At 39.5% G+C, this 24,691-nt stretch overlaps 2 protein-coding genes and 1 long non-coding RNA gene across 4 annotated transcripts in view; 2 read left to right on the plus strand and 1 right to left on the minus strand.

Annotated features, from left to right (window-relative positions):
- LOC107198637 overlaps positions 1–513 on the minus strand; it is a 12,190-nt gene extending 11,677 nt beyond the window's left edge. Inside the window, exon 1 of the long non-coding RNA XR_002001264.2 lies at positions 195–513. This is a non-coding gene — a long non-coding RNA (uncharacterized LOC107198637). The remainder of the gene's footprint in view (positions 1–194) is intronic.
- On the plus strand, positions 27–13,330 carry LMAN1 (lectin, mannose binding 1). Of its 2 annotated transcripts, none has more exons than XM_015615790.1 (13): positions 27–240; positions 1,047–1,201; positions 1,285–1,392; positions 1,853–1,914; positions 2,530–2,629; positions 3,842–3,965; positions 4,303–4,361; positions 4,956–5,088; positions 5,887–6,083; positions 6,191–6,261; positions 8,424–8,574; positions 9,279–9,400; positions 10,456–13,330. In XM_015615790.1, the coding sequence occupies exons 1-13, from the start codon at positions 57–59 to the stop codon at positions 10,490–10,492; spliced, it is 1,503 nt and encodes a 500-aa protein (XP_015471276.1). In that variant the 5' UTR covers positions 27–56; the 3' UTR covers positions 10,493–13,330. The 2 variants fall into 2 exon arrangements, with proteins under 2 accessions (XP_015471276.1, XP_015471277.1); XM_015615791.1 differs by having other exon boundaries at positions 5,890–6,083.
- Positions 13,331–13,415: 85 nt separating this feature from the next.
- Positions 13,416–24,556, plus strand: CPLX4 (complexin 4). Its single transcript, XM_015615793.2, has 3 exons — positions 13,416–16,041; positions 17,931–18,018; positions 23,292–24,556. Exons 1-3 carry the CDS (start codon positions 15,875–15,877, stop codon positions 23,517–23,519), a joined length of 483 nt encoding a protein of 160 aa, XP_015471279.1. The 5' UTR covers positions 13,416–15,874; the 3' UTR covers positions 23,520–24,556.
- The last annotated feature ends 135 nt before the right edge of the window (positions 24,557–24,691 follow it).

Here is a 24,691-nt window from a genome sequence, read left to right on the forward strand (position 1 = left end):
TGTCCAATCAGGGGCCGCCCCGCTGGCCCAGTGCATCGCCCGGCAGCTCGGCCAAGATGGCGGCGCCTCTCGCCCCGCTGGTGCTCCTGCTCGCCCTCGGCCGCCCGGCGCTCTCCGGCGCCCAGGCCACGGAGGGCGCGGCAGCTGCGCCGCATCGGCGCTTCGAGTACAAGTATAGCTTCAAGGGGCCGCACCTGATCCAGGCGGACGGCACGGTGCCGTTCTGGGTGCACACGGGCAGTAAGTGCTGGGCGGGGGTGGCGGGGCCAGTGGCGTTCCTGAGGCGGAGGCAGCAGTGTCCGCTCGGGAGACGCGAGGTCTCGGGGAGAAGCCGCGGGCGAAGCTGGCCGTGGGTGCCGGTCGTGCCCTCGGGCTCCACGTGGCACTGGAGGCGCGGAGGAGATGCTGCGGTGGCGGGGAAGTGTCCGGGCCCGCCCGGGCTCCCACCCGCGGTGCGCAGGCACCTGTGGCCTCCTGGTGTGGTGGCCGCGGGCACTGGGTGAGGGACTCGTGGCGCTGCCGGAAAGTGCTGATGTGTCACTGCTGCCGTGCTCCAGGTCGACCCGGGCCGTGCTGACAGAAAAACTGTTTGGTTTCATCGTCCCAAAGCTCGGAATGCAGTGTGCTTTGGCAAATAGGACTTGGTTGAACAACGTTTGTACAGTTTCTGTGCACTCTGGGTTAAGCGTTCCGTTGTGCTCCGAAAGGCTGGCTTGTTGCCCTTCCTGAGTGTCCCCCCTTGTCAAAGGTGTTGACATTTACAGTTCCACCTTCGCAGTTTCTCTGTAGTAACTTCTGCTGTTTTGGTTTTTGTCAGACTTTAATTTAGTTGCTACTGTTTAATTCTTAAATGTAAGAATTTCACCTACGGGTGACACGAGGGAAACTGTCTATAGTTGAGGTTTTTTTTGCCCCCGCTTTTTCAAGAAAGTAATTCCTAAAAGAAACGTTATTTAATGCAAGCAAATGAATCTCTCTTTGAATGTATGCTTCTTGTTCTTTTACACTGCTAAACAGAAAATTAGAACATCTTGTTTCCTTTCTAGATGCCATCCCAAGTGCAGATCAGATCCGTATAACCACCTCCTTGAAAAGCCAGAAAGGCTCAGTGTGGACAAAAAACAAATCAATATTTGAATATTGGGAAGTGGAAGTGACCTTTCGAGTTACAGGAAGAGGCCGTATCGGGGCTGATGGATTGGTAGGAGCAGTTTCATATAACTGAGAAAAATAAATGTGCTTTAAAAGAGAATCTTGACTTAGGACTTTTTGCTTTCTTCATAGGCAATCTGGTTTACAGAAGAGCAAGGCTTGGAAGGTCCTGTTTTTGGGGCAGCTGATAAATGGAATGGTGTTGGAATTTTCTTTGATTCATTTGACAATGATGGAAAGGTTGGTCAGAAAACTCTTGTAGCAAAGATGACAAAGTAATTTCCTGCCTGTTGAGGATAAAACTAGGATGTTGTTTTCCTATTCCTCCCCTCTTTTTCTTCAAAGGGATAAAATAAAATAGTAGAGTTTTCCTTATACTGGGAACCCAATTTCTATGTGCGTCTTCAGAGATGCTCTTTGTCTTGGAAGAAATCTGCCTTGAGTGGCTCAGCAGCAAAGATTTTGTAGCAGGATGTAAGAGGATGACAATTGCTGTTTTCAGTTCTCAGTTTTCCAGTTGAGAATGATCCTGAAACAATAGTGACAATAGTAGGTCTGCTTTGGTGCTTTTGCTTCCCCTGCACAACTTTGCCTTACTTTTAGACATTTTAGTCTGATTTTAGTAGAAGGCTGTCAGAGATGTTGCTGATATTTCCCCTCAAATTAAATGATTCCATTTGTGTGCCATTTCTTTTCCTAGAAAAACAATCCTGGCGTTGTTGTTGTAGGCAACAATGGAAAGCTGCTGTATGACCATCAGAAGTAAGTTTATTTTCAGTGTTATTGCTGAATGCTTGCTTTTGAATGATGAAATATTCCGTGAAACCTTTTGAGAAGCATTGTAAAGGCTTCTTTCATGTGAGACTTACTGTTTCCTTTACATTTGAGGGTTTCTATTTGTTAAAACACTGCTTTGGCAGTAACAGCAGAGAAATTGGCAACTGATGGATATTTAAGTGGCATATGCCCTTTGGGATGGATGAACTCAGGTCAGTATAGGTACAGTACGGACTATTACTTATGGGGGTCCTCCACACACAGCTAACAACTAACATAAGTGTCTAGCTCAGTTGGTGCAGTCACTACAGCTTATTTCCATCTAGGCTCCCAGATGCAGGAATATATCTGAAAATTATATCTTAGAATGTATCTTAAAAAAACATATTTCTCCATTGCTGCCTTCCCTCTGAATTGTGTCCTGTGTACAGCATGCAGTATTGGAGATCCCCGCAGAAATCTTAGTGCAATTACAGAACAGCCTTGGAAAAGCTTGCAGATTGAAAAACTGAGATGAGGTTGCTTGGTGAGAGTCAGACACGTTTGGCACAGCTGATTAATCATAACATAGAGCTCTATTGATGATCTTTTTTTGCACAGTGATGGATCCACGCAAGCACTGGCATCCTGTCAGAGGGACTTTCGGAACAAGCCCTATCCTGTGCGAGTCAAGATCACATACTACCAAAAAACACTGACTGTAAGTCTGAAATAACAGAATTACTCTTTTTAAACTTCTTAAAGGTGAGACGGGGTTTTCGCAGAGTTGCAACAAATATGTCAGTTCCAGTTTTGGTAATGGAGGCAGAGGTTGGAAGGAGGTGCTGTGTTTAAATGCTACACAGGTTCTCTTGGCTGCATGAGAATGCAGGTATTGCTGATTTTTCTAATGTGACTTAGGAAGCAGTCGTGCAAACACACTCATAATGTGCTCAAGCCCTTCTCTTGCTCTTGACTTGCCTGGAGAGGTGTCCCAAAGTCAGGATCTGTTTAGGCTACAAGTGATTGAGCAACTTTTGAGCTTGGTATTTCTTAAAATGGTCTAAGAGTTGCAGAGGGTTTTGTAGCTGATATTTTAACCCAAGGTTCTTGAAATGTGGCTAAAAAATGAAAACTATTTAACAGTAGATTTAAATTTTCTACTTGAGGATTCTCACCTCCAAAAAATAGTAGGGCTTTGAAGACTAAAGATTAAAAAGCACTGGTATAAGGGAGTCTTTAAGACTTCTTAAATACTATTCAGCTGATTGTGAACTCCTTCTAGATAAAGAGGAAAAAGTAGTAATGTGGTGCCAGGTTGTGAAAGCTACAGAGTGTGTGTTTGTTGGCTTCTGATTGCTTTGGAAGGGTGCTGTTCATACATTCATGGGTTGCAGTCATAAAGTGCAGGGCTATCATTTTGTAGTAGAAGTTTCTCTAAATGTAAACATGATTGCACCTAGAAGAGGGCAGACCTTGTACTGTGTTGTAATGGGAAAAGCTGCCTGTCAGTCTTGAATGAGAGTTAAATTTCAGCCTCCAAGGCTTCTCTGTTTTCACCTGGGTCCCTAATGCCTCGTCTAGGAGCTTCTTTGTCCCAGATGTTGCTTTGTCCCAGATGTTAAACTTGGCAGTTCTCTTTTTCGCTGGGGTTGCATTTGCAGAATCTCCCTAAGCTTTGAATCAGAACTGCAAGGGATGGCTGGTCTAGATCAGGTCTGTGTTGCCCAGAACATTCTTAGGATGTGGATTTTTGCAAATGGAATGCTTATGTAAAATGTTGGTAAAATGTCTCTCTCAGAAAGGAAATAGTTTTTGGTTTCTGGTATGAGCTACTGAGTTATCCAGCAAGTTGTATTTTGTGAGCATTACTGCAAATTGACGAAACAATTAACACAAATGTGGTGAAAATCCAAAGTGTTTGTCCTTTCAGGTATTAATTAATAATGGCTTTACTCCGGATAAAGAGGACTATGAATTTTGTGCCAAAGTGGAAGATATGATGTTGCCATCACAAGGATACTTTGGAATATCTGCAGCCACAGGGGGACTTGCAGGTAGGAAACATTAAAAATTATGGCAAATGCTGTGGGGACTTGCAAGGCTTGCAAGAGAGGTTGATTGGGTTTTTACTACACATAGTGTTGATCCATGATACCAATTTTCAGCCATGAAATTAACCCTCTTGCAGTCCCAAATTACTGACACGCTTTGGCCTTTTCCTGGCTCCAGCTAAAGAATTTTTGTTTTTTCCTGACAAAGCCCCTGTATAGTCTCATTCCCCATTGCACACTTTTGGAAGGATGCTGTTTTTGAAGATCCTTTGCAAGTGGAAGAGTGGCTTGTGAATTACAGACATCTGTAAGGTGGTTTTGTTTTGTTTGTTGAATACAGATGACCATGATGTGCTGTCGTTTCTGACCTTCCAGCTGACTGAGCCTGGGAAGGAAGCAGTAAGCATCTTTATGGATGATTAGTAAAATACTTTATTGTTCATGTTATCTTATGTGCAGCATCAGATTATGGTATTTCCTCTTAAGTCACATGATTCAAAGTTTTGGTGAAAAGTGAAACAATGCTATGGCACATAGCTGTGCTGTCATTTGGTTTAGAAAAATTAAACTGGTATTGTAATATTTTGGTAATATTGTCATTTATACTCTCAAGACCAGAATTCTGGAAGCACCACTGAAGCAACAAAACTCGTGATGTTAAATCAAACCACTACAGAGTACATTTTCTTTTGGAAGTGGGCAAATATCTGTTCTCACTTTCAACTTTCTCTACTTTTAGAATGATTCTGTACTGCTAAACCGCATTTATTCTTGTAAAACTTGTTTTAATTTTTTATTGGGAAAATTTTATATTTGATCTCCATGGGAATATGTTTTTTTCACTTCAGCTAAATGTATGAATCTGCTATAATAATTTTGTTATGTGTTCACATCTGAAATCTGAACAGCCTTGCTGCAGAGTCAGTTGTGTTGAGTGGGGGAGAACATGAGAAAAATCTCACATGTGCCATTCCTTCCAATAATGTTTTTAAGCCAACACCAGATGCAGAAATCCCTCAGAAAGATAAAGAGAAGTATCAAGAAGAGTTTGAACACTTTCAGGAAGAATTGGATAAGAAGAAGGAAGAATTTCAAAGGGAGCATCCTGATGTACAAGGACAACCAGGCGAGTTATTTGAGCTATTTTTCAGTTATCCAGGAAAAAATTTGTCTTCTAGGGAAGAACTAGGGATACTCTAACTGATCTTGCCAAGCTCCCACTGACATTACTGGTGTTATTTAAAAAAATTTAATGTGTTTCCTGTTTCTAAAGTTATTCTGGTGGTGCCTGGATTGAGATCAAAACAAATGACTGGAAAAATGGTGGGAATTATGAGCAAGAAAAGGGAGAGAAGGTCATGCATCCCTCTGTAAAGGGGTGATTAAGAAAGCATGGTCTTTTCATTATTTAAAGGACATCTTTTTGGTCTGTTTCTGCACATTCATAGAAAACTTTTTTTAAAGGTGAGCTAGTGCATATCATGGAACGTGTGCTTACCATGGAAAAGCTTTTTAATGCTTGCCTAATGCTGGACAGGCAATAACCTGATTTTTTGAAAATATAATGGAAGCCATTTGTTACTTCCGTGGATTTTAATAGCTGTATGTGACCGCAGATACTCTGGGAATGTACTTTGAGCATCTAGACTTGGAGTTTCAGGTTGTCATCTTCGTTGCACAGTGATAAGTTTTGACTGTTCTAAAGGTCCTATATGTTATTTTGATCTGTGTTTTTGAGATACTAGTTTAGCTTTTCTTTGATAATAAATAATCCCTTTGCCACAGAGTCTTTTGGACTTTGGGATAGTGAAGTTGTAGGAGAGAGTAGATGGATGTGGATATGTTAAGGGAGCAAGAAGAGTGATCCAATGCAATTTGTGAGGAATGTGCACATGTGTAAGAACCCCCTGTGCTTTTTTCTTAGCAGCAGATGATGTTTTTGAAACTGTGAGTGATCGTGAACTAAGGCAAATCTTTGAGGGGCAGAATCGAATTCATTTGGAAATCAAACAGCTTAACAGGCAACTGGACATGATTCTGGATGAGCAGAGGAAATACGTCTCTGCAGTCACTGAGGAGATTGCCAAAAGAGGAGCTGGGTTTCCAGGTCAGCAAGGACAGGTAAATAAAACCCATGGTGATTCAGAGCCCAGCCTGATTTCAGAAATTGGGATCAGTTTGTTTTTGCCAAGGTGTGTTGATCTTTTTCCTCCCCCTGCCTCTACTAGGTTTCCCAGCAAGAGATAGAGACGGTAGTGAAAACCCAAGAAGAGGTCATTAGACAAGTAAAGGAAATAAGGTAAACACTTTCCAAATATTATGGCTGTGTTTTGAATTTTATGATTTCCATTTAAATCCTGTGTATAATTTCAGTGGGACAATATTGGCAAACTTGATGTTTGTGTCAGTTCCTTAGTGAAGACTCCCTGCATATATTTAATTTCTGTCATAAAGTCAGTTTATGCCCCAAGGATTGCTAAGTGCCCTAATTTGTCTCTTTTTTATGATGAAATTCCACTTCCAATAGGTAAGTTCAGCCCTTTTAAAAACAATGAAGTAAAACTCTTATCTTGAATGTGCTATACTGCTAAAATAGATTTGTGAAGATGCTTGTGTTTGATTGGGATGTCTCAATACTTCTTTTAAGATGTTTTACTGTTGCTGTCTTAATCAGGAATGGCTTTAAGCTGGTTTGGCCCTTCATTTGTAGCAGCTAAAACATTCCTTACCTTGTATTAAAGAAAAGGAGAAAAACAATTCCTTCAGTTGTGCTTTTTCCCCCCCCTGTATTAGTTTAAGGGCAGCTCTTGTGATTTATCTAAGTAGGTCAGTTTTTTGTAGAATGAAGATTACAGTGCTTCCATTTTTGCACTTGTTCTTCCACAGAAGCTTTTATGTTAATATTCTTGACAAATCTTTATACCTTGCAAGCAAATTAGATTTTCTTGTTAACATTGGCAGTCTGCCCTTTTAGTGACTACTTACCAGCTCGGAGTTTGTGTAACATCATCTTAATACTTTTCTTAGATTAAAGAAATGCTTTATTTAGAGAGAGAAACAAACAGCCCCTTGGTGCATTGCTTGTCATCCCGCAGGAAAAGGACTTAGGGGCCAAGTAATTTTCTTGGCAAGATTGTGGATTTCTTAATCACCTGATTACAGAAGAATCTTGTATGTTCCTACAACAGAAACTGTCAGCAGGGTGTTGTTAATGCAAAAGTCAATATAAATTCAGTTTGATACAGCCCATGTCGATTAAGGGAAGTTATTTTGCTTTTAACAAAGACTGGATCAGACCGGGGGAAGGTGGGTGCGCAGATTTCCTTTCGTTCTGTAGAGATGGTTCTGTCAGGAGAGAGAAGAGCCAAGTGAGTGTCCCACTTGTGTTGTAGTACTGTGAGGTGTGGAAAGACAGAATTATTATCAGTGGTTATTAGGCAGTGGGCATGATGGGTTTGTTAAGATAAAACCTTCCAGTGAGAAATTTACTTCTAAAATATATTGCAAGTCCAGGTAAATGAAAAATTGCTGACCATTCTACAGAGAGTTAGGAGTGCTCCATGAAAGCGTTGAAGTATGCTCCTGCCTGAACCAAATGGAAAGTTTTAAGTAAATTAAAAAGAAATCCAAAGGCATACATTTTGATTGTCTATTCTGTTAATAATGAAGAGATTATCATTCACATGATAAATATTTTAGCTGTAGAATAATCCTCTTTGCAACTCAAGAGAAACAGCATAGTAGGGGAAAATTATATAAACATATTGATTAGAGATTAAGGTTTTTTCTCTCATTGTCTAGTTTATCTCAAACCAAATTAGTTATGAAACCTCAACTTTTTCTGGATTTAATTTCATTTGTTGTAGAAGCAAAATGAATTCACAATAAGACAATATTAAGTATTATGACAATGAATATGGGAATTGAGTTCCTCATATAAGTGGTAATCACGAAACAAGGATGTATCTAAATCTTTTCTTATCCCTAAAGCCTCTTCCTTGTTTTTATTTCTTACATGACTGCTTTTATTTATTTATTTGTTTGTTTGTTTATTTTTCAAACAGCTTTTGGGTTTCTTCAGAGATTGCATTAAACTCTGCTGATCCTAAAGCCTTGGCAGGGAACTCAGAACTCTGGTTCTATAGCCCTCATCAGTTCGGGCAGGCAAAGCAGATGTCTGGCAACAGAATATTTGCTAGTTCTTATTCTCAGCATGGCTGAGAGATGGGGCACTCTACAAATGGCAACTGTGTGCACAATTAACTATTTTTAAAAATCATAGTTTGACTAAAGGATTATTTCTTGAGAGGTACTCTTGGAAGCTAGAAAAAAATTGCTGCCTTTTGGTGCAACTATGTATTTCAGCCTAATTCTAATGAACTAAAAGCTGTGCTGAATAACTACTGTTTGTAGAAAAGCTGGTGCGTGTTGAAAGCCGGTTTGTTATTTGTCTTGTTTCAGAAGTTCTGTGACTGATGCTCTGAGATCCATCAGTGGGGCTCAACACCCTGGCACTGCAGGAGTCTATGAAACAACTCAGCACTTCAATGACATCAAAGAACACCTTCATGTAGTAAAGAGGGACATAGAGCATTTAGTACAACGCAACATGGTAATTTATGTGCTGGAGTGTAAAGCATAAGCGTTACACGGCTTTCTTTGGCTGTTAGTAAAAAGCTAGGATGAGCCAGCATACAATTATGCAATTTAGGGAGCAATTAATCGTTCATTAAGCTGTTTCGCTAAAACTATGCTGCCTTGACCTGACTGCATGATCTGGGTCTTGATGAGAAGTTTTGCACAAAGAGCATGATTTTTAGTCTAATTTCCTGTGGAAACAAGGTCAAGCAATTAGGTTTTCTGGGTGCTTTTTTTTTTGTGTTTGTCCCCCTGCTTAACAGCTCTATACAGAGGAGATTCTGTGGTGCTTCTGCACACAGGGGAGAGCTTTAATCAGGCAGGCTCTGCTTAAGGCTTCTTAAAGCAAAAATAAAAAGACTCTGTTCACATTCAGGAGTACCTTAGTCTAGCCGAGGTAGCAATTAAGCTGAATTAGCTTATGATTTGTAGAAGGTCCTTGATTAATTTACCATATTTATGTATTCTTTCCCATATAATCTTCAATTTAACATCAGGCAATTTGTCTGAGAAATGTAAAGGTGGAGGGGAGAGTGAGATGAGGAGTAAGATTATTTTTCAGAGTACTATCATTTCTCTCCATTTTCTGCTTGTGCTCTGATTTTTACATCACATTGCAAAGCCCTTGTTCTGTAAGTCTTTTGATGGGATGTCTTACTTACTCTCCTTGGTTTTTAGCCGTCCAGTGAGAAACAAAAGTGTCCAGAGTTCCCACCGTTTCCATCCTGCTTATCTACAATGCACTTCTTCATATTTGTGGCGGTGCAAACTGTGTTACTCATTGGTTATGTCATGTATAGGTAAGTCTTGTATGCCTTAAAGACAGCAGGGCAAATGGTTTTACAACTGCTGACTGATAATGCCATTGGAATGGTATCATTGTGTTAAGCTTGTTAAAACAAGCAATCATTCAGATTGAAAGAGACCTTGGGAGGTCTCCAGTTCAATCTTCTGCACCAAGCGGGGTCCACACTGAATTCAGACAGGATCACTTGGGGTTTAAACTGACCAGGCCTTCCAAACTCTAAGAATGCAAAGTTTACCACTGTCCCAGAACCCACCAGAAATACTGAATTATCACAATGAAGTGTGGTTTATTCTACCCCCACTCACCCACTTGTATCAAGTGGGAACAACAGAAGACTGTTTTGTCTTTTTATTTATTTATTTTTTTTTCATCTAAGCTAATTGGGATAGTCTTTCTGTTCTCTTCCACCTCCTTGTGATGTCATAATGTTGAAATCCTAATTTCATTGATGAAAAGGACAACCTCCATGCTTGGTAGTCCTTTTGCCATCAGCTGGAATGATGTTTTCCAAGACAAAAAGGAGCTGGTCCCCTCCAGTTCTCTGTGATGTGTTTGTAGTTCCAGCACCTGGATGTGTTTGATCCACAGTGTCAGTGTCTGTATGCACTAAGAAAATTAATGATCTGTGCCAGAGGGAAAAGGAAATCCAGCTTGATTATTTCCCTGCTTGGTTGCATGGGTTTCCTTTTCTAAGATGATATTTAGGCCAGTCAGATACTGAGAAGCTTCAGAAAATGTTGAGGAGTATTTTAAAAGTCTGTTTGTTTGTTCTTTCATTGTTTCTGGCTTGTGTCCAGAATGTGTTTTGTTTTTGTTTTGTTTTTTTCCTTTTGTGTCTAATGCAAAATTGGAACTACAGTGATGCTACCCGTGTCTTTGTGAATAGAAAAAATTACATTCTGTTTTTGTGACATGACTTATATTTTCTCTAAGTCTCTATTGATAAGGAGTGCAATCTTCTAATCCTCAAATAAATGAAAATGTAAAGCAGTTATCTAGTTTCAAGTTAAAAAGACTTGAAGAATTCTTTTCTGCCTTTTCTTTCAGGAGCCAACAAGAAGCAGCAGCCAAAAAGTTCTTTTGATGACCTGTCCCTGATTTGTGTGTACATAACAGCAGTCTGTATGCACAGAAAATTCTACACTTCTGTAAATGAGGGAAATTTTAGTGTTGGATATACTTCAATATTATAAATTATTGAATTTTGTTGAATAAAATGAGTTTTCATTTAAAATGTTGATGCTAAAAACAGGGAGCAAATGCTGGATGGAGGAAAACTGTGCACCCCATCTAGGTCTGTGTTTTCAGCTGACTTTTTCATAATAAGGCAAACTCCACGCTCCTCTGCTGTTGTTGAGATTCCAGAGGAGGAGTTGAAACACTCAGGCTTGGTGTTTGTTCAGAGTGTGAATTGCAGATGGATGATTTGTGCAGAAAACTTGCTACTAAGTGTCCTGACATAGCAGTTACAACAAAAGAGAAGAAAAAGAAGGTAAAAAAATCCCAAGCCTCAAAGAACCGTTCTTATGTGGGGTTTGGGATTTTATTTTGGTGGGTAAAAATTGATTGTAAACATTTTATTTGTTTACCACTTAGATTTAGCAGTATAAGAATATTTTAGTTAATTCTTACTTAAACACTTTTTAATATGTGGACACAAAGACAGGCCTTTAAAACCCTGACTCTTGATATCTGATGTAAAAAATCAATTATACAGAACATGCAAAGTAAGGCTTCTCTCCCTGTTTGGGCAGTGAGAGAAAATGTGATAAAACAGTTTCTTCAAGTATATTGTGGGGCTGATTTCTCTTTTCATAGTTTCAAGTCTGTCTGCAATTTTTTTGGGAGATTTGTAGAACCTTTCCAGCAAAGATGATTGCTTCATCCATCTTCCAATCTGATTGTATCAAGGATCTGTTTAGTGTGTGAATTTGTCTTTACTTTTCTAAAGCTATCTTGTGTCTTTCACGTATCAGGTACAGATGCTTTGATTTAAGTCTTTACATGGTGAGTATTGTAAACTGCAGGTATTGAATGTTAAGCCATTTCTTCACAAACTTGCTTCAGACATGTTTGTTAATCTGTAGAACCAGTATTTTGTGTCAATTCCTGCTTGGATAGCAAAAGAATAAGACTGAACATGTGATTTTGATACTGCTTATGAAGTGAACATTTGCTTCAGGAAAGAAAGAAAGCAGAGGGCCCAACTTAGGAATGTGAAATTAATTAATTTTGCCTTGTTTACATATCTGTGGTAACTCTGTCCTTGAGTTGTATGTAGAATTAGAATAAGTATTCCTGTGGTTTCCTAAATTCTATAAAATACACAAATACATCAGGATATTTCACTTAGAACTGTTAATTTTTTTTGAATCTGCAAAAATAATCTGTAATATGTCTACTCCTATAGCATTTCTACAGTCTGCTCCCTTGGAGTGCAACATGTGCTGCCAAATTCACTGTAATGAAGAACACTTCAGTATTGTGCCTGTCAGTTTGGAGAAATGATAAATCTATGCAATATATTTTGTTACTTCAAATACAGTGTCCAAAAGGTGAATGTGTTATACTAAGAAAATTATACTGGCTACACACCAATTAACACATCTGCAGTATGGAGGATACTCCAAGTGGTGTAGCTTTATAGATTAATTTCTAAATTTGAGCAGAATTTGCTGTACTAATGAGAGAAACTACTGCCTCAGGCTAATCAATGAATAAACAACTTTTCAGATAAAGCAGAATAACACATTGGAATTTATCTCTTCAGTTCTTTCAACACCAGCAAGTATTTCCAGGTGCCTTGAGTCTAAGCTAGTACAACCTTGACTCTTGTAATGAAACTTAATATATTTTCTTAAATAGTTCTGAAATTTTTCAGTGGTGTTTCCTTTCAGTTGCAGACCTTGCATTGGTGCAACATCCAAACACAACTTCTCTCACAGCAGGCTTTGCAAAACCCCTTATGCAGAAAATGTTTTGATAAATATCTGGCAGAATGGGGAGCAGTTCTGGTGTGTCAGTTGGAACGAGCCTGGATTTTTGTTACTGTGAATTTACCCACACATTCCTTTGATTTAAAACTTGAACAGCCCATACTTCTGTTTGTTTGGTTAGAAAGAAGAGCAGGTTGGGGGTGTTGTCGAGAAGGAAACTTGAAGCCTACAGTTTTCTCTTCAAGAGGAGGCTACTGGACCAGACATTTCTCCCGTGTGCAATAAGAAAACTTCTGTGGTAGGGAACAGAAGGTCTAAATGGAACATCAGAAAAGTGGTAACTTTGCTTCATGATTCATTTCACAGTTGTCTCCCCCTGGAGCTTCCATAAGTCACTGGATCTAAAGAAGACTCCCAGCTGCCCAGTTCAAATTTCATCCTGTCTGTTCTTGAAGTGATAGCAGCAAATTAGGATTTTAAAAGTATTCTTCAGTCAATGTGACCTCCTGTTAGGTCTTTTTTCAACAGTGACAGTGTGTTTGATTCTTTTCCAGTAAGATTTCACAGCTGTGAGGAAAAGACACCTTGGAATGCAGTTGGACAATATTAGGGAGAACAAATTATATTTGAGTAGTGGATGATTAAGTGCAAATATTTGACAATGACAAGATAATGGGATTGTACTGGTGGGGGTTTATTAAGCGCATGGTCAACCCTGAATCTTTCACAAGTCAAATTCACAATACACTTTGTAAATGACCTGGTTTATGGTTTGTAAATTAACTGCTCTGGTTTGTGACTTCTGTGGGAAGAAAATCTGACCTTTCTCAATGGATCAATTACTGTAACACCAAAAATTCTTTTTTTTTTTATTACTGTTTTAAATTCAAACAGCTGACAGTTTCATGTTTGTTTCTGACTGATGTAAATTGATACTTGGAGTTCAGAGATAACCTTATTTGAATAAAGGTGCATATTTTTAGTAAGCCTTTTTCTTTTCTTTTGGTACATGTCCATGAATTCTAAGCAAGTGTATTTGAAGCATTCTTTACCCTTTGTTCAGAGTCAGAACACTTACAGATCCGGGTTCAGTTCTACCTGACAGTGGGGAGTTAATGGCATTCTGACTCTGAATTCCCTCTTTGTCATTTTTCCCCAGCCAGGACCACATTTTTTAGCGAGTGGAGGAGAGGAATGTTAAATCTATCCAAGCTGACAAAACCCTAAAATACTTCTTTCTGATGGTCCAGCTGCTAGAAAAGGCAACATCCTCTTGGTAGAGGGATGAAGCAAGGGGCAGAGCCCTGGTTCTTTCAAGAACACCTAAGTATTTTTGCATTATGTGACTGATAGGAACACAGAATCTAGAAAAATTTGGGAATTTGAATGGCATTTTTGGGCTGGCCTCCCTCTGGAATTTGCCTGTTTAAGACTGAATTCTGTTGCTGGGATTAGAGATCCATGTGTTCCTTGGGTATGGAACACAGGCTTTTATATATCACCCACTTTCATCATATATAACAGGAAGAGAGTCATTAATTTTCATTTCACTTAAGCTAGATAGAAAAGACATAGATTTAAAGCAAAGGAAACGTCAGCATGAGTCCTTAATTAACAGCTGTCTGTATGTTTTCATGAAGCCTGTGTTTCCTGTCATCAACAAAAAGCAGTAAGTTTTTTAACTTCAATAGAGCACCTGCCTGAAACAGAATTACTCTGGGAGTACTGGCTGCGTTGTGCTTTTTGTCACCAGCCTCTCCTGTGTTTCTCAGCAGCTTCAATGCCAATAGGCCTTGTAACTTTTAAAGCCATTTTTGTTATCTTTGATCTCAGAATTAACATGGGAAGGCCTTTTGCTGATTGCAAGGTTGAGAGCTGGAGGGCAAGACCTCTCAGCAGTCCCTCCCTAGTCCAGTCATTGCCTTTCTCAATCTTGTGAAACCATCACTTTTAGGCACAAAATTATGTTAAAAACATTTCTAGAGGGATCAAAGCCTACAGCAAAGTCAGGGAAGCTTCTTTACAGTAAAGACCAACAGCACAAAGCTTAACAGGTATGACTTCCCATACACTTGGATAAGACCCTTGAGACCTAACACTAAAAATCAGTGTTTGCAAAGTTCCAGCTAGGAGAATTTTAAATAAAGATGAAGCAGTTGTTACTTAGAATTCATGATTCTGAATGATAGTTTCAAAAAGAAAGTTAAGGTTTCTTGTTTAGTCACTAATAATCCAGGATTTCTGAATGTCCTGTGGTTTTGCTTTTTGTTTTTGTTATTGTTTTTTTGGTAATAGTAATAGGTCTGCTTTAATTAGAAAGGCTGTAATACAGATTAAAGCATTAGGCAAACTGGAATCCTTCCATCTCTCAGTTCTCATTGAAATTATGAGAATGCTGGGAGAACCATTTAGATAATCGAAATTCCAGAATGTTGCATTATGGCATGTGCAGTCAGGGCAGCAGGATGAATGCTCAAAACCCAAACTGATGAACTTTGGGAACCTAGTGGGTGATTTTCTTTCTGAAAATAGTCTATGACCTAGGTAGCATATCCTGGAAATGTTTAGCTGAGTAGACTTGGTGAAGCTAATGATGTGGCTAAAGTTTTGAAAGATGAGGACCTAGAGAAACAATCTACACCCAAAAGGTATCCAGACTGTTTTATGGCATACAGATTCAGATTTATTCATCCTTTATTAGCAATTAGGATTAAAAACAGCAGGTGTTTTATGCAGCACCAAAGCACAAGTTTAGAGGGAGACAGCCTGGGGAAGAGCTGACAGAAACCCAAAAGAACAGTAGGAAGATCTGACTTGCTTTCTGTGGGGTTTCTTGAAATAAAGTAATCATAACTTTGATAACTTAATGTAACTCATAGCTTAATGAGTGATACCTCGTTCATCTGCAAGATAAACCAACTGCATGAAAAGGGGCTGAAGAAAAAACACACAATATATTTCTGTTCAGTGGGACAAAGTATTAACGGATAAAAAGAATCAGGAGTTTTGCTTAATGAAGACTTCAAGTTTTCGAATCTCAAATCTGAGGGTTTTCCACTCAGTAGCCTGAATTTTGCTGTTTTACTATGGTTATGGAATCAAGCAGGTTTTCAGTTCAGATCCAGGGAATGTTGTGATCTCTCTGAAAGTAAGAGCAAGCTACAAGACTAAAGATGTCAAAATGCTATTGCACACTATAATTGATTTTTGTGTGTGTGTGTTCAATTAGCTTAAGATATTAATGGAAAAAGTAGGTAGTTGCATCTAATGATTTTTTTTTGGAGTAATCTGAACCATCTGCCTCTATATATTAAGGAGTTCTTTCTTTAATCCAGATTATGGCTGACAAACTGGTTTTGGCATTCACGTTTCACTATCACTGTGCCCTTGAAGAGCTGATGTGGCTGTAGAAACTCTCTTGCTTACAAACTGTTGTGTTTGAAAACCTTTTTCATTTCCTTTCTTGTAGCTGTTTTCTTATAACTCTTTCTTTTTTTTTTTTCTTTTTTTTTCCCTTTTCTTTTGAGAGGATGGCCTTTCTAATGAAAAGTATGTTGAGCAACCAGGTAAAGAATTTGGGACTTGGAGGTGGAGGGGAAGAAAGCAAGGAAGAAAGCACTCCTTCTGATCCAGCAGCAGCTGCAGGAATGACCAGAGAGGAGTATGAGGAATATCAAAAGCAAATGGTTGAGGAGAAGTGAGTACCTGTTCCCTTATTATGAGTACGGGGCTGATTCTTGGTAACTTTATGCAGATAAAAATAACCCAAAAAAAAGCCAAATATGCAGCTCTTCACTGATTTTTTTTAAAAAGCAGATGAATCTTTGATAAAAAGACTTTGCAAAATAAAAGTTCCTCAATTGGAAATTATAAAATATTACATTCCCTCTTCCTGTTCCCCCTCCCCATCCTGCAACTCTTTCCTATGCTTTCCTGCTATCTCCACAGCTTGATATGCTGGACTCATTCCTAGGTGATGTTACTTTATCTAGAAAAATTTTCCAAGATGTTTGTAGTGCAGGATTTAATTCTTAAATGTATATGATTTGTTCTCCTAGAACTCCATGTGGAGTACACTTTCAATATGTAATATTTCGTTGTCCACATTTATTATGACAGACTTGAAAAAGTACTGAGTGCTCATTTATCTTGAGCAAAGGTTTAAGATGGTTATTTTTTTCCTAAAATCTACTAAATAAAGCAGAACTTTAAAATCAATTAAGTCTCAATTTTGTCTGCAAAGACAATCTCTATTACTTGCTGTGTTTATCAAAACAAGTAAAATGGAGGACTAGGTGTGTGTAGGAGTTCAAACCATGCATAATTATAAATAAAACGATTGACTTTTAAATCTCTAATGCATCTGTTCCTCTAATGGTCAATTACATAATGGTTGTGTAAATCCTTCTTGTAAGATGATTATAGGTGCCAGGTTAATGACTGATGGAATTTGAGGTATCCAGGTCTGTATTTAGCATCAGACATTTCTATCAGGAAGCCCTGAAGAGGTGTCATTTGGTCTGAAAAAAAGCACAGAATGTTTTGCTCTGCCTTTTGTCAAGGGATATTTAAAAAAGAAATGACCACTTGCTGGCAGGAAGATGCTTTATGGAGACTGAGAAGAAACACAGGATTCCTGGGACAGGGAAATGCCTGGGAAAGGAATTGCTTCTATATTGGTTTTAAGTGGGGCACGTGTCCTTTCCCTGCTGAACTGTATGGATGAAGCAGGGCAGGAATACCCCCATATAGGATAGAAAGAAACTAAGAAAAAAGATCATCTCAGGATGAGATTTGCTTCTATGTTAGAAATCTCTGACATGGGCAGAGCATGTTCCTGTTTCAGGGCTCCCTGGATTTTGCCCAGTGTTCAGCTGTGCAGAAGTGGAAACACCAGGAAACGTGCCTTGCTGAATTTGTGCTGAGGCAGTTTTGAACCTGTTACCAGCCAGGCTTTGGGTTCTTCTCAGATTTTAGGTTGCTTGTGGGGGTTTTGTTTTCAGAGGGAGAGAACTCCAAAAATTCATTTTGAAAGCAGAGGAAAAGTAATATTTCATTTTGGAAGTAGCTTTTATGTGCCAAAATACATATACTGAAACAAGATCAATTTTGCAATAGAATTTCCCTTAAAATCCTACCAGGGAATAAAGAAATTAAAGGGAGAGGGGGATGAAAGGTGAGTATTATCAAATGTTACCAAAAATATTTGAGGAGACACATTTTTCAAATAAATACATACGTAATCCAAAAAAAAAAATGGTGCAGACTGGTTCTTAAATCTAACGAAAACATTTTATAAAATCACAGATTAAGTCTGTGCTTTTCCATGCAGCGAAGCTTTAGAATTCATTGCTCTTGTGAAACAATGAATGCACAAAGAAAGACCAGGAAAATTCACAGGTGACAGAAGCAGAGGAAGTGTGACCCCTTGGCATCACAAAGGTATTACTCCTTTTGTGCCTTTGGACAAGTTACTTACCTTGGGGAATAACTCCCTTGTGTAGCTTTTTGCACCCAAGCAATTGGTTGAGTGCAAAAGATTGTTTTTATTAGTATCTTGAACGAACATTTTTTTCTAATTTCCAGGATGGAAAGAGATGCAGCATTTGCACAGAAAAAAGCAGAGCGAGCCGTTCTGAGGGTTCACCTGAGAGAAAAGTACAGACTGCCCAAGGTAAGCCTGTAGCTCATCTGTTCATCTAGTCCAGAGCCCAAATTCCAACCCGTTTTAAACTGCCCATTCCTTTTTCTTTAGTGATCCTGGCACTGTCAAATATTTTCAGGAAAACCAAAACATTGAAAGCAAAAGCCTCAAGCAACTTATTTAAAATATTATAAATTATTGTGTTATTTTGTAATCTTCTGCCATGGACAGGAGAGAGGTAATACAGGACAGAGTACTCTTTCCAGGGCTTTGGATCACACATTTGCTCTGACCTGTCACTACTGGGAAGATGTTGGCATATTTCATTTATATCCTTAAGGATATGTGTGATGATTCTTATCAATTTGAGAGTTTATTTATATTACTCACCTGCCAGCTCTGAGTCATTACGACTCATTTTCTGATCAGTACTTTCCAGTGCTTTTTGATTGATTAAAACGGAGGAAGGTAAAGAATCCTTCTCCTGTAAATTTAACTGCTAAAAACTGTAGTGCTTAATCCAAACAAGTCATTTAGGGACTCAGCAGCAGAAAGAGACCAGCACTTGTAGCCTCATCTAACCAAACTTTTAAATAAGCATTTAAGGTGGGGTTGAGTCACCTCCCAGTGGCTGTGTCTCTTTCAGAGGGAGGCCAGGTTGTCACCTGATGAACTCAGGTAAAATGTATTCCACCCCTAAGAGCCTGGCTGGTGCTGTAGCTGGACAACATACCCTGAGGGTGAGTTTAATTACAGAAAGATTAATTATGCAAAAAAATTAAGTCCAAGATTTTAAGTGATTGATTGGATTGGAGGCCTAAGTCTCTAAACAGCAGCATTTTAATTAGCAGCTGAGGAGTAAAATATCATTAGGCTTTGCTTTCCTTTTGGAGGCATATGCTGAGACAACTCCTGAGCAGCATTTACCCAGCATCTCACCTGCACTTGCAGCTCCAAGAAGGATAGCTGCTTTGGAAAGCTCCAGTATACTTGAGTGCCCAGGTCTCAACTAAACACTGGTAGAGCTGGGTGTCTCTGGTTTTCAAATTCTCCCACTTGTAGTGCTTTTTTCAGCTCAAGATGGTGTCCAGGTCACCAATCCCCCTTGGCTGAGCACCTCATAGACACACAAGTATGCAGCAGTGATCTGACCCATCTCCAGCAGGGTCTTGGCTTTGGCATGTATTAAGTGCTCTCTGGGGCCATATTTCAGTAATAACAATGGAAGATTTGTCTCCAAGGTAGGAGAGTAACTCTAAGCCAGAAAACAATATTGCAGGATATGTTTTTCTACATTTGTTTGTCCCTATGGCATTTCTTGGTTTTCATCAGCCCTCATGAAAACATGTTATAGCAGGAGGAAAACTAAATTATTATATACACGCTGTATGTCTCTGAAAAAAAAAATCAATGCTTGTGATACAACATTCTGGCAGTAAAATGCTCTCAGATTTCTGATAATGCATTAAATATTTTGAAAATTGGAAGTAATTTCAGGTAGCCCAGTATAGCTAGAAACACTGAATATTACCAATATCAATCAGGCAAGCATTTTAAGTAAAAGCATGAAGTTCAGGACTAAGCAGGGCCCCCCACCTTTGCCATGTAAAATCTAAAGCTCCGTGCTATCTGGGCCAGATTTATAAGAGAAAGTAGACCCTTAATGAACCTAATCCTATTAACAGAGATGTCAACTTAAGTTTGTCATCAGAAAGATGTTTTCAGCCATGAGACATTTTATCTATGGACAACTTTTTCATCTTTGGCGTAGACAGTGCATCACATTCATACAAAACATTAAAATATATTATATAAATTCAGACATTAATATTTTAATAATAATGTTGATTTTTAATTATTTTTTTTTTAACTCACCAAACTCTGTTATCCACTTGCTGCCTTTTTCCTGATTTGGGATTCAATAATCAATTAATTTCTGCAAGGTTTAAACATAGGGGCATGAGTTGATGAGGAGCTGTGGAAAAATGGAGTCCCAATGCAGCTGTCAGGAGGGAGCCATCCCCACTCAGCAGTTCTGTGCTCCAAGCTGTGATCTCTGGATTCTCTGAGGCTGTTTCTGGAGAGGCAGGCTGCTGGTTCTAACATTTGGCTCCTCATACCTACTTGTGAGGTACCTGCAGCCCTTCAGTGGCCTGTGTTGGTGCTGGATGGTGGTGCCGCTGTGATGCTAATTTAAGTCCCACCTGCAGGTCAAAGCAAGGTGAACTCTGACTTTGACTTTGCTTGTGCATTATAGGTGATGAATCACAGAATAAGGTCTGAAGTCAGCTACCTAAGGATCTCTGCACATCAGCATAGGTAGACAGGCATAAAGAAAGTACATCACACAGCAATGCTGGAAAAAAGTTTTGTCCCCCTGAAGATTAGTCTGTGAGCTTTGATCTTTTTTTGTTTACAAGCAGACTTCATATAAGCACTGTTGAACCAGCATTTGGTCTTCTTTGCTCCTTAAGCTGTACAGAAGACTTTAACATCATTGTTCAGAGAATCGAAAGTGCAATTTTACAAGCAATACCAAACTTTGATTGCTCTTCTCCCTTTGAGGAGAAGATGATTCTCATCTTCCTTTGAGGGAGCTTGACAAAATTTTTAGTAACAGAAGCTGTCTCTCCTTGAGGGAGGTTTCTTTTCCTGCCCTGCAGGCATGGAGCTGTCTGATGTTGAACAGTATCCTTTACCTGTGGGCGACAGAGAAGGAATTTCCCCTGTGATATCAGATGGTGACCATCTCCTGCTTGCACTATCTTAATCCTTCCTCTCTCTCACACACACACCTCTTTTCTCATTTCTCTACACACTTAATGCTACAAAATAAAGTTGGTGTCTTTGAACTGGACCTTTGCACCTTAATTTAGGCAGAGGACTTTACCACCAAATTGTAACAAAGCAGGTATTTAGACAGTTTTCTGCTCAAACCTACCTGTGTATCACTGTATATGTAAAGAACTCTATTGCATCTATAGCAAAACAGATCTGGGACTGACTACATCAGATGCCTAATCAGGGCCAAAAAACATTACCATGCACTTGGACTCTATTGCCTATGCTCTTGAATTGTCAGAATAATGTCTGACCCAATTTTGGCCTGGGCACTCTCCCAAGTAGTTCCCACGGCCAGTTTGGGAGTTAGGCATTTCCAGTGGGCAGTTAGATGGGACCACCCTGTTTGGTAGGGCGACAGAGTTCAGTAGCATCCCAGTGGGTTTTTCCAGGCCAGTTGGCCTTGGGGCAAGAGACCAGTGCCAGGCATATTTGATTTAGTAGAATAGATGTTGCTTCTGTGTTCATTTTTCCATTTCAAATCAAAGTAAACAAGAATCAGATGCTCACATTTTAGAAGGAAGAGAGAGGCCATACATGTATCATATGGTTCTTTGCTTCTTGTTGAGCAACCCCATCTTGTTGAAGCTCATTTTAGGCCTATTAAAGCTTACTGTCAAGTGGGTAAAGGCAGGTAGCTTGGGAAGAATTGTACGGCTTTAGACTATACCTCAATGTATTCTTTTTCAGTCAGAGAACACTTTGAAGCCCCAAACTGTGGCACATCACATCTCAGACTTCCATAGGACAGTGGGTTTTGGTGCAAGAACATGCCAGACAATTGTTCACATTGCCAAAGACATGAATCACTACAGTAACATGCAGTGATAATACCTTAAATTAGAAATAATTCTAAAGGAAAGAACATGTTTGATTGTCTGATTAGGGGCACTTCTTCAGTAATTAACATTTTTTTATAATCCCCTACTGCTACTGTTGAGGATTTCAAAAGGGCTAACTCCTAGCTCCTCTGATAGCCATCAGATGCTGAACAAAAGCTAAACACATTTTGTCCTGCTACACAATCAATAAAAAATACCTCTTCCGTTTGGGAGATTGTTTCTAGCTCTCACATATCTGACTGCAGCAACCTTTACCCAAAAAGGTGAAGAGATGTCCTCACCCACTTTATCCACATAGCAGTAATAATCCTGCTAGAGCTCTCCACAGTTTCACAGGATATACTGGGAAAAATCAGATTAAAGGTAGTACAGTCATTGCAAACATAAAGTGTGGAAATATGGCACCATAAACAGTGGTTTGAAGCTGAACACCTCCAGTCTTCCTGTCCTCACAAAGGCCTGCAACAACACAGATATTGCTCATATCTGTGAGTCCCTGCATTCATTTGTCCTTTCATTCATACAAAACCCAGACTCCTCACTCTAAAAAACACCTCCTGCTGATAGCATTGCTGCTTATTCATATCAGGCCTTTGCTGCTGTCATGCTTAATTTTGGAGATGTAATGAGGCATTAATGCTTATCTTTGATGTGTGAACTGTGTCAAAATACCCTGTTCTTCTGCGCTCTGGGTCCATCAGAATCCACCAGAAAACATGAACAAAATCACCATTGTTTGAAAAATTGACATAATCCCACTGATGGAGTGTTTCAGTGGGCAGGCAGGAAGCAAGTGTGTGCAGTGCCTACTGCATCTCAGCCCTTTTAATTGCTCAACCAGTTTCTTCTCCTGTCTCTTTTTGCTTTCTCAGACTCGCAACCAACCTCCCTCCTCTCTTATTGTCCAAGTTCTCCTATTACCCCGCTTACCAGCACTGCAACACTGATTATGTGCCAGGCAGCCCCTGCTCTTTATCACAACTCAGAGACCAACCAGAGACCCAGAGAGAGTTTAGAGTAGTTTGGGAAGATGGGGGACCCTTTTCCCAGTAATTCATTCTGAAGTTTAATGCATCTTTCTTCCAGAAGGCTTCAGTTTGGTGCTGATAACTAAAAATCACCCCACCCCCCCAACAACTGAATAAGGAAATGATACCACAGCTTTTCTTAAGCTCTTGTTTCATTGACCAGAGGCAGACAGGCACAGCAGCTGGCAGGCTCGGTAGTGTCCTGCAGCATGGTTTTGGGGGATACAAATAACTTGGAATGGAATTCCTGCACTATCAGCATGGCAAAGATTTCTAAAATGACAAGTGACACTGAGGACTTCAGTTTTAACAGTGCTGAAGCCCTTCAAAGAAATATAATTGACATTGCCCGAAAAGTTTTAGAACTTTCATGGAGGCTGATTGAGGCCCTGAATTCTTAAGTTGTTCCCCAAAAATTTGACTGAAAAATCTGTGCACCTGTTTCAGTTCTCCCTAAAAACAAAAACAAACAAACAAAATAAAAAAAAAAATAACAAAATTTAAAAAAAACAAACAACAAATCAAGAGGCTCATTTGTAGATCCTGCGAGATCAGAAATACTCTCATCTGCTGGTTTTGTTTCCTGCTTTAGAGCGAATTGGATGAGAATCAAATACAGATGGCTGGAGATGATGTGGGGTTGCCAGAAGACCTTCAGAAGATGGTGGCAGAAGATCAGGAGGAGGAAGAGGACAAGGACTCTATCCTAGGCCAGCTGCAGAACATCCAGAATATGGACATGGATGCCATCAAAGAAAAGGCACAAGCCACCTTCACTGAGATGAAACAGGCAGCTGAGCAGAAATGTTCTGTGATGTAGAAGAGCCACCACTGCCCAAGGGCTGTAACTTCAGTCTTGTGTTGCTGGGGCTGCAGAGGGAGAGCAGGCAGAGGGATTCACGTAGCTTTGTAGCATTCAGTGTAAATATAGAAAAGTGATGAGAGAGAGACTTAAAACCCTGAGGGGAGAGTAAAAATTCACCTGCTGGGACTGCCTAGAAAGAAGTTAGAACTGAGGATCAGTTGATCCTCAGTTTTGAACAACTTTTTCCCCCATGGAAAAAATGTCTTTAAAGAAGTTAATATGGGAGGGGAAATGTGCCTTTTTCCATTTTTTTCATGTGATTGAGATGCTATTAAATGTGTCTGTTTGAACAAAATTGTACTTCTGATACATCACACAGAGGTAGTCACTCATTTAATCCTAATTTCAGAAATAAACATGTATATTTCTTATAAAAACATGTCTCTTTCAAACAACTTGAGGCAAACACAGTGTTCAGATATTCACATTTTCTGCAAAACCTTGATTTTTTAAAATCATCTCTGTACTAAGTGTAGCAAAAGGCAAAAAGTGAAGCATGTAACTCAACAGCTTGGGTCAAAAATGTCATATACACTGAGTGGGGACTTGTAGGAAGGTAAGGCTTGGTGGCTCTGGAGCAGTGCAGGCTTCTCCAATCTGCTTTCATTTCCTAGCCTCTCAAAGACACTTAAAACATCAAGGGACAGCAATGACCCTCTGCTTGTTTGCTCTGTGTGCCAAATTCTGGGGCTTGGGGTACCAGCACAAGGCTAAAACCAGCTTCCCATGCTGATTCTGGAAGTTGTCACCATCAAAGGCTAAACATGGAAGGTTATGCCAGGGTAGGGCACCTAAATCTGAGGAAAGGCATAGCTCACACTAATGTTAAATCTGCCTGTGTTTATGGGACAATGCAGGCTGCTACTCCCAAGGAATTCTATAAAATGAATGGCTTTGTAAGTTCTCCAAGAGCTAGCCTGGGAAATAAATTTGGAAATTAATACATGTGACACCTTCCTACAGGTTTATAAGTCTCTTTCTCTCTGTCTGTCTTTCTGTCTTCTCTGTACTTGATTGGTTAATCAAGTAAAAATATTAATTTTAAATTAACAAATGTACTAAGTATGATTTATATCCTTCCTTCCTTCCTTCCTTCCTTTTCCTTCCTTCCTTTTCCTTCCTTCCTT

Source organism: Parus major, unplaced genomic scaffold (genome assembly GCF_001522545.3).
Source record: "Parus major isolate Abel unplaced genomic scaffold, Parus_major1.1 Scaffold258, whole genome shotgun sequence".
Taxonomy (NCBI): domain Eukaryota; kingdom Metazoa; phylum Chordata; class Aves; order Passeriformes; family Paridae; genus Parus; species Parus major.

Coding starts and splice junctions, on each gene's coding strand:
- LMAN1 (XM_015615790.1), top strand. CDS start 57: ATGGCGGCGCCTCTCGCCCCGCTGGTGCTCCTGCTCGCCCTCGGCCGC. Junction 241..1,046: donor GTTCTGGGTGCACACGGGCA/GTAAGTGCTGGG, acceptor TTTCCTTTCTAG/ATGCCATCCCAAGTGCAGAT. Junction 1,393..1,852: donor CATTTGACAATGATGGAAAG/GTTGGTCAGAAA, acceptor TTCTTTTCCTAG/AAAAACAATCCTGGCGTTGT.
- CPLX4 (XM_015615793.2), top strand. CDS start 15,875: ATGGCCTTTCTAATGAAAAGTATGTTGAGCAACCAGGTAAAGAATTTG. Junction 16,042..17,930: donor AAGCAAATGGTTGAGGAGAA/GTGAGTACCTGT, acceptor TCTAATTTCCAG/GATGGAAAGAGATGCAGCAT. Junction 18,019..23,291: donor AAAAGTACAGACTGCCCAAG/GTAAGCCTGTAG, acceptor TTCCTGCTTTAG/AGCGAATTGGATGAGAATCA.